General features: G+C 34.9%; 1 protein-coding gene and 3 non-coding genes across 4 annotated transcripts in view; 2 read left to right on the top strand and 2 right to left on the bottom strand.

Annotated features, from left to right (window-relative positions):
• Positions 1–13,199, top strand: part of LOC134846352 (uncharacterized) — a 50,529-nt gene that overhangs the window by 6,232 nt on the left and 31,098 nt on the right. The window contains exons 4-7 of the mRNA XM_063863669.1: positions 728–955; positions 7,773–7,992; positions 8,337–8,597; positions 12,422–12,576. Coding sequence (XP_063719739.1) covers positions 728–955; positions 7,773–7,992; positions 8,337–8,597; positions 12,422–12,576 — 864 coding nt within the window. The remainder of the gene's footprint in view (positions 1–727; positions 956–7,772; positions 7,993–8,336; positions 8,598–12,421; positions 12,577–13,199) is intronic.
• Trnai-uau (transfer RNA isoleucine (anticodon UAU)) lies at positions 7,179–7,265 on the top strand. The gene is given in 2 exon segments: positions 7,179–7,216; positions 7,230–7,265. It is a non-coding gene; the product is annotated as a tRNA-Ile (tRNA).
• Trnai-uau (transfer RNA isoleucine (anticodon UAU)) lies at positions 8,982–9,068 on the bottom strand. The gene is given in 2 exon segments: positions 8,982–9,017; positions 9,031–9,068. It is a non-coding gene; the product is annotated as a tRNA-Ile (tRNA).
• Trnai-uau (transfer RNA isoleucine (anticodon UAU)) lies at positions 9,705–9,791 on the bottom strand. The gene is given in 2 exon segments: positions 9,705–9,740; positions 9,754–9,791. It is a non-coding gene; the product is annotated as a tRNA-Ile (tRNA).

Here is a 13,199-nt window from a genome sequence, read left to right on the forward strand (position 1 = left end):
TTTTTGCATCTGTTTAACTGTTTTGAGTTTTGCAGAAGTCTGACAAAAATAAATTTCTCAATCTGCTCACTTCAAGTTTCGACCGTGCTCGAAGTCCGCTACGACCGTCATCGAAGTATGTTTCGATTGTGCTCACCCAAAAACCCTCTCTCGACTATTCTTTTTTGGTCGAACCTGACATGTGCCTCTCGACCCAGGAAGCATTCGACAAAAATTGGACAAGAATTTAGCTCATTGAAACAACAGCATCTAAGATTTTCAAAAAACCTTTTTTTAGCTAATAACTAATGTTACGTTCCGACTTTTTCAGAAAAGGGCGGAGTATTTTTAGGATCGATTTCATTTTTTTCTTTAGACAAATTTCGACTTTTTATCTGTTCATTTTAAACAATTTTCATACCATCTGAAAAATATTCGATTATTTTTCTGGCGTTGATCACTTGTTGCTGTCCATAGACTCTTTTTCTGTCTCAGAGCACAATGTTTTCTTATTTCTTTGCATTTATACTCAGTATTTTTGGTTTTCCCAAGCTGAAGTCGAAAAAATGGAACCAACCGTCCTGCCATTTTGTGATAAAAACCGTGGCTGCGAAATAAGATAAAAAGGGGAATTTTCGAAGATCCAAGCCAAATAGTCTTAATTGCTCTTCGGGGAGGACCCATTTAGGGATTATACTGTCATACTTTAAACTAAAATTAAAAAAAGTTATTTTTTTCCTCGTTTCAGCGAATACTCTGGTGCTGATGCCCCTGATGGACGGCTACCGTCTCCATTTGTTCCTGTCCCACTTGAGACTGGACAGAGATGACTCACTGCAAGTGAGCAGTGCGGTGAGTGCACTGTGTGAACAGAGTGAGACGGAGATGACAGTGCAGCTGAATGAGTGTGTGTTAGATGACACTTTCAGACCACACTTCCATCCTATGACTAATCTGTCAAACTTGATATTGAGAGGTAAGATTTGTAAGTTGTTTTGTCGATATTGCTGTGTTCCATTGCTGATCCGGATCGATAGGACCAGGCTTTCAAGTCGCCCCAGACTTTGTCCAGACTTTGAAAGTCGCGCCAGACCTTGTCCAGACTTTGAAAGTCGCCCCAGACTTTGTCCAGACTTAGAAAGTCGAGCCGCTTTTGAACTCCGACCCATATTGCGTAACCGCAATCCAACCCGGGTTGATCTCCGTACGAAAAAATCATTTTCACACATTTCCTTTATTGAAGTCTATGAAAAAATGCTTGTCGTACAGTTTCCATTTATGAAAATAATATGACAAGCTATATTTTGCAGACGAACAGAAATTGCGAAACTGCAATTTTGTTTTCAATTTTTTTTGAATAAATTTTTTGCGGTTTTTTGCTGATTGAGAGACCTTTTGTTCGTCAAAAATTTGATTTTTTCATTGTATGGGAAAATTCTCATCATACAATTTTCATTTATGAGAACTTTAGTATAAAAAGTTTTTCCATACAAAAGTTCCAAAGGTAGGGAAAAAATTTTTAGTTGCTAAACCATATTTACGAACACACGAACAGTTTCCGACTTTTTTTCCGTTAAGAACTGGGATAGGGAGTACTACGCTGAGGGGCGGATCTGGGTTTTTCTCGAGGCGAGGTTGATTTTCAAAAAAATTTCCCAAATTATTTAAGACCCCATTTTGACCAGATTTTCTGCGCCGCAGCCATTTTTTGAAAGAAAGGTCAAAAAATCATTTTTTAGGCACTTGTTGGAAAAATGTTACCAAAAATTGCGTTTTTCAGGCGCGCGCTTCCCTTCAAAATTAATAAAAAGTGGCACCAAAGGCGCCTTCAGAAAACTTGAACACAGAAGTCAGATTTATTGCCAAAGGAAAAACATTTAGTTGGCGAGGGGGTCGAATCCTTGAAGGTTTTAGGCGTATTAAAGCTTTCTTAAGGTACGCCCGTGTCAGCGCCCGTAGTTCAGTTGAGTAGAGTGCAGTACTTATGAACAGACCCTCATTTTCAAACTTAAAATTGCAATCGATTATCGCATTTAAAGTTTACATTTACGAAAAAAGATAACTTTTTGAAACACCGTTGAATTTTTTCAATCATGAAATTGAGGTGCATATACAAAACAGTCCCATACAAAACAGTCCCATACAAAAGAGTCCGAAACATCAAAAAAAGGTTCTAAAAAACAGTCCCATACAAAACAGTCCAAAACCAGTTGAATTTCATGACCTTGATCTTTTGGCGCCGACAGAATTGATCTACGCTTTGAAAACTCAAACAGGGGCAATTAAAGATCAAAGAGCCAAATTTGGAACAATAATTTGGATGAAAATCAAAGGACTCATGGTATAGTGGTTAAAGCGTTAGTCTCAAACTCTAGAGATCAAAGGATTAGAAATTTTTTTTCTAATTTTCCGAAAAAAATTGAAATTTGGGTAAATATGATAACGGGTATATCTAGGGTACAACAAAGGGTTCAACCTTAGAGGGTTGGGCGGAGGGAAAAGAAAAATCAACACCTTGTATGTATTCATTATTTTGCCGGTTTCAAATCGACTCTAGCTCAATTTTGAAAAATCAAGGAAATTAATTAACTTGGAAAAATTTTATTGCTTGGCAATATGGAATAAATGTGAAAGATAAAAAGAAAAGAAAAATCTGATTATAATTTAATATTATAACTGCATCCTTTCAAAAACCCAATGATATCGTTGGGTTGATATGACTTAATCATAGTGATTAAGTTTTTGTCGAGTTTTTGGTATTTAGCTTTTTTGGGTCTGGCTACTTTTTGTCCTGCGCACATTTTTTCCAACAGTATTTCCGCGTTTTTTTGCTCGTCCTGGAACTTCTCGATCAGTTTTGGGAATGATGGATGCTTACTATTGACCAGTTTCACGAAGTTGCTGTTCCAACCTTCTACAGCTTTGTTGGTGCGGGGAAGGTCGTTTTTTACTCTTTGATGGCAACTCCATTGCTCCATATCAAATCTGGGCTTCTGTCGTCCTTGAGAATTCAGTCTATCAATATATGTGTCCTCGAAATAATTGAAAATCGGTTGACTTTCTTCAGATGCCATACCTTGCAGAAGCTCGAAAGCTGTGGGGACGTCCTCTACGGGTAGAAATGCTGTTGCGAGAAGCATTCGAATAAGTTCGCGAAAATTAAGGTCATTGTTGTAATTGTGAGTATTGCCTGACGACTGAACATGTCGCCAGACACTTTGACTCATATGGAAAAAACAAAACTGAATTTGAGCACTCTGATGGGTAGCTATTATTGAGTTTCGCACAGCTACTTCAAAATCAATTGTGACGCGCTTTGGGGAATCAACTTTAAGAATACTGAGAAGGCGACAATAAGTTGATTCCTTTTTGTCGGGTAGCAGAGCGTAAACAATAGGAATAAGGCATCCTTCAACAGAAGCGTGTATAGTATAAATCTGATAGAAAACATTGGGAGCAGTCGAAAACGTTCCATCACAGAACCAATCATCCGATAAAGATAGTAAGTCTAATCCAGGTAACGTGGCAAACACAATAACCCGATTTTCATCTTGGGGACCAGAATCGTGAAAAAGGAACTGCTCTCCATCGTGGGTTTTCTGTAGAGCCAGTGGTAGTTCAAAGCCAGTCAGCGATGTTGGCTCTGCCATCTTTGGTCTTTTTTCGCGTCGAACTCTATTTACAGCTTGCTGATTAGCAGAATAACTAGGTAAATGAACAGCTGTTTCTCGGTTCACATCACGTTGGGCTGCGAAAATAGTCTGTCGCGGTGTTACATCGGATACTGCTGCTCGATCTTTAAGTGTTTTTCTGAACTTACGTTTTTTGATGTCAGCTGGATCGGGGAAGTGGCAGTGATCTTTAACGATCTCAACGGAGTCGTCCTTTGTACGCACACGGCCATTGCAGCTACTTTGTCCGCAGCGTCAGGAAAGGGAGTTGTCTGCCAGTGTTCTGTGTTTAATATAAGCATTCCCTTCAAAAATCAGTAACTCAGAATTTTTGTTTGTAAGTATGATTTCCATCGATAGATAGTGAATTTCGTTTCTATTGAGTGTTGTCAAGTGTTTGCAAATGAAACAGATTGAACAACCTGTCTCTTTTTGCTTAGATTAAAAAAAGAGTCCACTTTCTTAAATTGCGTTAACTTTAATGTTTCGAAGATTATTGCTCTCATTGAGTGGCCGCTGCTGTTATCTAGGTTGTTCTAATTTCTCTACTATACTACCTATTGTTATCCGGATTAGTTAGTATCAAAATGTGTTTAATATGAGATAAATTTACTTATCAGCTTCTAGAACAATTATCACTTCGATCAATGGGACTGTTTTTTGGACTATTTTTTGGACTATTTTTGGAACTGTTTTGTATGGGACTGTTTTGTACAGACACGGAAACTGAATTTAATTAATTGCATGTATGTTTGCCGTAATTGATTCTATAGTTTTTAAAGTTTATTTTTGATTTACTTTTGGTACCCACATTATACAAGCTATCAAAATCTTTGAGACACAATGTATAAAAATTGTACATAGATTTGTCAGGAAACTATACCGATTATATGCAGGTAATACAGCCCGGGATGACCAAAAATACTAGTCATACAATTTCAATATATGTAAAAATGCTAAACATACACTTTCCATGCAATTCCATACGTACAGAAAATTGCATGAAAGGTCTATGATTAGTTTTTTTTTTCATATATGGAAATTGTATAACTAGCATTTTCCCATAAACCAAAAATATTGATTTTTTGCATTTTAATTTCTCATTAATTTTTGGCTGTGTTGGTAACCGAACACAAATGACATGAACCTTGATTACTCAAATGTAGTAACAAACGGTTTGGCCGTCTCGCATTAACAATGCATTGGAAACAGCCTGATATGTGTTACTTCTGTCTCGGACAATTAACATAACGAAAGTAGTGAACTTTTAAATGTTGGCAATAATTTGCAAAGATGATTATTTCTAAAATTTGAATGTTTAAATTACCAGACATCGATCAAGGCATACAAAAACATGTCATACAAAAGAAAGAGGAGTTTTAAGCGTTTTTGAAAAAAGTTACGAAGAGAAAAGGAAAAAAATCCAATATTAGTATATCCAGGACTACGTTATACACACAAAAAATTACATTTTGCATGCAAATTTTTTTTTTCAAAAAATGTTTGTTTGAATACGAAAATCAATTTGCAGTTGAAAAAAAAACACAAAAAATTTTTGGGGGCAATTTCAAAAAAAATTTTGTCGTCACCATCAAAAAAATGCTAGTCATACAATTTCCATATTTGGAAATTGTATGACTAGTGTTTTTTTTCGGAAAACAAAAATAAAAAAAGTCAAAGTTTTCAGTCGTAGCAGCCCAAAAAACGCTTAAATGTTTTGCCAGCAGTTGAATTGATTGTTCAAAGCTTTTTTCTTCACAAAAAAAATTTAAAAAAAAAATCTAATCATACAATTTCCATATATGGAAGTTGTATGGGTAGCATTTTTTTCCTTTTTTTAATGAAGAGATACCAATTTCGATACCAAAACAACTATATAACACCTGTGAAATTTGATTAAACTCATTTTGCAAAAAGGTATGAAATTTTTGTATGACTAGCATTTTTCCATAGACTAAGTGTGTGAAACTGTATGATTAGCATTTTCGGTCCATGGAGGTCAACCCGGGAGATTATTTACAGGTTATATACATATTATGAACAGATTATATACAGATGTTATAAAAATTAGTTACATATTATATACGGAGTATATACTAATTTTGTACGCCTGTCAACTAATATCAGTAAAACAATAGAAGCGAAACTCGAATGTCTTTTTTGTCGTTTACTTTTTAGTGCCCTAGTTCCATCGTAAAAAAATACTACTGAAATCTGTACTATACAAAAACCACACCGGAAAACTAACTGTTTTTAAATGAATTTCCAAAGAATTTTAGATTCTTTCTACAAAATTGCGCTAAACGTGTTTGAAATTGTTTTTAAAGAACTTCCCCACAAATTTATTTTTTAGAGCAAAGTCCTCAGGTTACAAAATATTACACATGTCTCATTAAAATTGTGATTTGCCACACACAACTCTCCTCAAGTGACCTTGAGGAGAGTTTGAGGATATATAAATATTGAAGATATATGAATAGAAATAGATTAAAAAAAATAGATTAGTTTGTCAAAAAATGATTTTTTTTGCTTGCTTAAAGTGCATCCTAAACTTAAAACTGTAAACATAGAAATAAAACTAGCAAACAACAAACGTTCACAATACTCTGAAATATATAACTCAATGTTTTTTCAGGAAACGATCTTTTTCAAGAAATCAAACAATTTTTCTTAATTTTATCAGGAAAAAAAAACAAAATAGAGAATTCAAAATTTGTTTAACGAGGTCGGCTGACTTGTTACAGGTCGTTATTGATGGTAAAGATTTTTGTTCGGACCATTGAAAATGTGGAGGAACTTTGTTTTCAGGTGTGTTTTAGTTTTTTTTTGTTTTACACACAAAATCAGCTGCCACAAATAATTATTGGACAGGGTTGAGGGATATATCAAATTAAAGCCCTTTCAGTTATAATTCGGTTGACATAAGAAAATTTCAAAAAAAATCCACAATTTCGAGAAAAACCGGTTGATTTTTTACTGCTTTTTGGTCCAATTTCGAGCTAATTAGTAAGGTAGGTTGTTAGTAAATGCAATAGCTTATTTAAGCTTAATTTGAGCCTTGAAAACTTAATTTTACTCAAGTCAAGGTGGTTTTTATAGATTTTTAGCTTAATTTTGGGAAGTTGAAAATTTAAAAATTTCCGCAAAGTATTTTGAAAACAATTTTGAAATTTTTTTCAAATTTTTTTTTGCAATTGACCTATTATACTATGAATCTCAAATAAGTTATTATTTTTTGTTCAGATTTTTTTTACCACAACGTGCAGAAAAAGACACCAACTTGGGAAAACATTTTTTTATTTTTTTTAAAAACTGTGGTCGAAACATTCTGTGTTACTTGCACAGCAACCGGCTACCCTTGTTTTCATTTCAACTTTGTTTTCATTTCAAAAAAGTTGGGTAGTATTTGAGTAAGTTCTGAAGCATGAATCTTATGTTTCACATTTCTCAGGATCAGAACTATCGGTGTTATCACTAGCTGATGCAAAATCACAAGGAATATTCGAAAATTGTTTTTTCTACAATGTAGCTCCCGTAGCTCAGTCGGTTAGAGCGCCGTACTTATAGACAGGTTGAGCAATGCGGATGTCGGCAGTTCGAGCCTGCCCGGGAGCAGGAAAGTTTTGACAATACACTATGCTCAGTCAAGTCGGACCTTTGTCCACTATTTTGCAACACCTTGTTTTTCAAAACAGGAAAACAGCCAAATTTTCCTCACTTGTTGCTAATTTGGCAAGAGGGGAACAAGTTTGCTCTTTTTCCTCATGAAAACCCGCAATAGCTTACTAACAAAAATCACTCAGACCGCAACGATTTACGTATTTCGGGTATGATGTTTGATTAGAGAAGAGGGTTATAAATGTAAAGAACCCAAATTTTCAAAATCCTTCTATGGGTGTCAAGATTAGTAGTTCTTGGACAATTAGCCCAATGAAAATTTGCCCTATACTTAGTTTGCCCGACATGAGCTAAATTATTAAGCCCCCCTGCACTGTACACTGTTATTTTGGCTATTATAGGACGGGTGCTAAAATTTGATAAGAGGGGGTTGTAAAGATCCAAACGTTTTGTTTCGCTTTCTGGGGTGATTTCAGAAAAAAAGACTAGTGCGTCCAACTTTAGGTTGCAACTTTGCCGAGCCCCTTGAGTTCCTCTCTCTCTTGAAGAACCTGCACTACCTGCTCCATCTGGACGTCAGCAACTGTGGCTTGAGTGAGACATGTATTGAAGTGTTGAAGGAGGTGTTCCTCTCCAACCAAGTGATAACTCATCTCAACCTGTCTGATAACACCCTGGGAGGTGCCAAGGAGTATGAACTACTCAAGAGTATCTCTTGTTTGGGGTAAGCTAAGTCCAGCATGCTAACCACGTTGTGAGTTCTGCTGTACCTTTTATACACAGAAACATGTTCATTGTTTGTCGCGGAATCCGCATACTACTCCAAAAGATAGTTTTGCCTCGTAATGTAGAAAAAAATCGGGGATCCCCCGAACAGCAAGTTTCGTTTGAAAGAGGGCGACGGAAAATATGTTCAATATAAGATAACCGAGAGTTTTGGATAGTTTTCATTTTACACAGAATTGATGTTATGGATTGATTTTTAGTTTATAACTTAGATTATACACTGAATAAATATTCTATTAATTATTTAAATAGTGAATTTAACGTTACACTGGTTGATACTAGCAAACTGGAGCAGCTGCACCTCTACCACTGCTGGCTCTCTCGGTTCTGTGGAAGGGGGTTCGAAACTCTCTTCCGCACAGGCGTCTCTCAATCCCTGAAAGTTCTCAGTCTCAATTTCAACCAGTTCCAGGGTAACCCAGAAGTGCTGATGGCCATATCTAACTGCAGGTCCCTGGAAGAAATCTATCTGTATAATGCGCAGATTATGAAGAGGAATTGCAGCTCGTTGAGGCAGATTCTTCAGCAGAATGAGAACCTCAGGTAAGGCCACAATCACAATTGTAAAAAACTTTTGTATAGAACACCTATTCATTTGTATTCAATAGACAACACCTATTCATTTGAAAAAAAAAAAGAACTTCAAATTTTGTTTCACTTCTGAAAGCTTCACTTTGTTTCACTGAGTTTATTTTGACAACCATTTGTCTTTCAAAAGTGAAACAAAATTTGAAGTTCTTTCTTTTTCAAATGAATGTGTTCTCTATTTTAGTAATTTGAAACTACTTTTTGACAACAATAATACGTGTTGAAATGAGTGAAAAGGTAATACTTTGACAGTGACCATTTTAGGGTTTTCTAGCGGAACTCATTTTCTCGAGCGCTCAAGCTCGGAGTTCAAGTTTATTTTAAAAGGAATAAGGTTGCTGCTCCCGGGCAGGCTCGAACTGCCGACATCCGCATTGCTCATTCTGTCTATAAGTACGGCGCTCTAACCGACTGAGCTACGGGAGCTTCATTATTACTTACTCATTCAAAATCATATTGAAAACTGCTTTTTTAATCAAGTTCTGTTTATTCCATAAAAATAAAGAAAAAAAAATAAAAAGTAAAGATGCTTTATTCTTTATTCCATAAAATTTAAGGCTTGATGGCGCAGATATATGTCTACAAAGATGATAATTGCGGGAACGAACCCCGTGCACCATTTTTATTTAATTCGATAACTTTTGTTATCTTTGTTTCACGCTGAAAATTAGCCAAATTAACAATAATTTATCGATAAAATTTGCTATTGTGGCGATGAACATCGATAATTCATTTTTATTCAATAGACAACACCTATTCATTTGAAAAAAAAGAACTTCAAATTTTGTTTCACTTCTGAAAGCTTCACTTTGTTTCACTGAGTTTATTTTGACAACCATTTGTCTTTCAAAAGTGAAACAAAATTTGAAGTTCTTTCTTTTTCAAATGAATGTGTTCTCTAGTTTAGTAATTTGAAACTACTTTTTGACAACAATAATACGTGTTGAAATGAGTGAAAAGGTAATACTTTGACAGTGACCATTTTAGGGTTTTCTAGCGGAACTCATTTTCTCGAGCGCTCAAGCTCGGAGTTCAAGTTTATTTTAAAAGGAATAAGGTTGCTGCTCCCGGGCAGGCTCGAACTGCCGACATCCGCATTGCTCATTCTGTCTATAAGTACGGCGCTCTAACCGACTGAGCTACGGGAGCTTCATTATTACTTACTCATTCAAAATCATATTGAAAACTGCTTTTTTAATCAAGTTCTGTTTATTCCATAAAAATAAAGAAAAAAAATATAAAGTAAAGATGCTTTATTCTTTATTCCATAAAATTAGAGAAAAAATTGAAAAAGTGAATTCCTTTTATTCCATCCATTAAATTAAAAAAAAAGATGCTTGAAATCAAGGACGGATTTAGGGGTTAGGCAGGGGTGGGCGGATGCCTTCTTTTCCTTCAGGTATTCGACCCCCTGCTGGCCGAAACCCAAAGGGTCACTTTTGTACTATCTTGAATTGTCCATTTTTTGCGACGACCCCAAAGAACTTTCTTCAGGTGCCTTTGGCGCCAATATATACTAATTTTGAGGGGGATCGTGCACCGAAAAAAACTCAATTTTTCCGTCAAAGTTTTCCAAAAATTGCAAAAAATTCCACAAACTTTTCGAAAGCTTTTGAAAACACGTCCTCCTCGAGAAAATCCTAGATCCGCCTCTGCTTGAAATCAGGTGGTAGTGTTTGCTTAGCTCGAATAGCTATATAAATTGAAATCTAAACATCAGCCTGTTTCCTAGTCGTTCTTATGTTTTGTTTTGAACTGCGCTTTGCTTTTTTTTTGGTTACTTGGCCACTGTAGATTCCAATTCTATAAAATAGTAGGATTGAAAGCTGCTGAAACTATCGATGATTTGTAATAATCAACAAATTAGTTTCAGGTTCCTTTAATTTGTATTTAAAGAAATTTGGTTTTTTAGTTTAACCTGGTTGAAGTCCCACCGTTAACTATGCGATATTTCAGAGCTATTTCAGTAATGATTTCGTAGAAAATCAGCGCTAAAACTTAAAATGTTACTAATTCTAGTAGTTTTCAAATTAGAGTTATAGTGGAGTTATAGCTTGAGTACGTTTAAGGCTTGATGGCGCAGATATATGTCTACAAAGATGATAATTGCGGGAACGAACCCCGTGCACCATTTTTATTTAATTCGATAACTTTTGTTATCTTTGTTTCACGCTGAAAATTAGCCAAATTAACAATAATTTATCGATAAAATTTGCTATTGTGGCGATGAACATCGATAATTCATTGGTGGCAATCGCTGGTTTTTTTTTCATTTTTTCAATCGCTTGTTTTCAATAAGAGCTCAACCCGGGTATGCTTCACAATGCTTCCACGTTTTACTGACTCTTTTTTTTTGTTTCTAAACGATTTGTGTGGCAAGCAAATACGTTATAACCATGATATAGTAGCACAACATACACCAATTGAAAAAAATGGTTACCAAATTTTTCCACAAAGATATTTAAAAAATACCTATCAAACCATTCAGTAACATTTTATCGACCAACAAGCAAAACCAGTCAGTTTTTTCAAAACCAATTCCAAAATTAAACAAACTAGCAAGGTTGTTTGTATTTTAATTCCGATATTTTCCATTCTGTTCAGAGGAGAGAGATTGGGACTGGTTACAGATTAAGTTAAGTCTCCAAAAAACTTCCTGGCTTTCTTTAAAACCACGAGTAACCTCAAATTCTGTCTCCGTTACCAATTTTTTTTGAAGAGTGAAAGCATAAGCGCTTTTTCTCGTCTTCTCGTCACTGGAATATAATTATAAAAACTTGAATCTACATAGAGAAATTGTTTGTTGCTTGAAGATGAGGAAACGTTAGTCAGTCCACAAAAATGGCCAATCAATTACATGTACTTTTTTAAAACAGGAAACTACTGCGGTTCTCCTTGAAGAGCTCATCATCTAGTTAATAGATTTTTCGCCTTGTTTTTCTTTGTTTCTCAAATTTTCCTAAATCAATCAAAAAGTTTAATAACTCGTCTCGTAAATTTTTTTAAACATCTCTAAAATTGAATACGTGCATTTTCGAACAACTTGAGTTTTTTGTTTTCAGTTAAAGCCCCAAAATTAGCAAAGATTCTAAGAACCAATTAGTTGAGACAAATTTGAACATCCAATTATTGAAGATTTTTTTTTCTTGACTACATAACCATTTATGGCTGTGCAAAATTTATTCCAAGCATCTTTTTTCCCTATAATCGGTGCATGTTTTCTTCAACATTTTGCTTGACGAATTGAAATTGATATAAATGTTGAAATTCAATTTAGGAGCTTTTTTTCATTATAACATAAACCTTTTTTTTGACTGTGCAACATCTTAATTCAAGCATCTTTCACTCTTCTAACCGATACCTGTTTTCTTCAATTTTTTGCTCAAACCACTTATTTTATTGCTTAGTTGAACATCAGTCACGGTGCACCACGACAAGTTCCGATTTTATAGATCAGATGGAAATCACAAATTGATACTATGCAACAGTTGTTCAATTGATTGAATGCTACAGTAAAAATTTTAAGGCTTATAAATTTAGTAGGAAAGGAAAGTTAAGATGAGAACAAATGGCTCGACAGCTATTATGACATATTACTGACCCTTGTAAACCATTTTTGTTTGTTTCCTTTGTACTGAAAAAGACACTTTAGAATCTCTAAGGCTCCTTGAAGATTCGAAAGACCAAGAGAACCTCTACTTTGCCACAACGTTTTTCCTTTTTTAAAGAACAAATCCAGTCTTAGGAGTTTTATAATCTTCTCAGTGTATTTTTTTCAGAGTGATTGACTTGTCGCAGAATGACTTTGAGGGAGGCGAGGATATCTTGCAAGCACTGTGTGTATGTAGGAATCTAGAGAAGCTAGGACTCTACAACACTCAGTTGGATGACAGTTGTCTTTTTTCACTCAATAAAGTCATGCGCAACAACCAAAGTAAGTGCTAGTTATGAATTATAGAATCACTTTTGTATAGATTTTTTTTCACAAACAAGTTAAATCAAAATAACCACTTGGTTAAACGCTGAAGAAACTTGATTCTACTAAAAAAAATGACCTTAATAAACTAAAAGTCAACTAATACACCGGTATGGAAATACAAAGTTACAACTGAACTTATAAAGAAACAAGAATCAAAACTAAATTTAAATTTAAGCAAAACTGCTTGTATATGAGCACAAAGTTTTGAGTGTTCCGACTGCCCCTTAGCCTATATTGAATAATTTTTCGTGAAAAAAAGTATTGAAAAATTGTGAAGAACTAGTGCAAAACGTGTTTCGGACGAAATTAATACGACCGATAAGCTAGCCTCACTTCATTTTGGAACAATTTTGTTGTGCGGGATCATTCGCCACGCATAAATAATTCGTGTTACGCTTTCTGCATTACCAACAAAATCTTCCAAGCGCGCATAATTTAAGCCAGAGCATGGAAATTTGCAAAAAATTATTGGAGGTAAATGAACTTTTTATATTTGATTTCAGGGAGTTAATATCTTCAAAAGGGCTTGAAAAATTTTTTGTCATAAAATTTTATTTCGATCGCCAAAAATTAACTGG

Source organism: Symsagittifera roscoffensis, chromosome 5 (assembly GCF_963678635.1).
Source record: "Symsagittifera roscoffensis chromosome 5, txSymRosc1.1, whole genome shotgun sequence".
Lineage (NCBI taxonomy): Eukaryota > Metazoa > Xenacoelomorpha > Acoela > Convolutidae > Symsagittifera > Symsagittifera roscoffensis.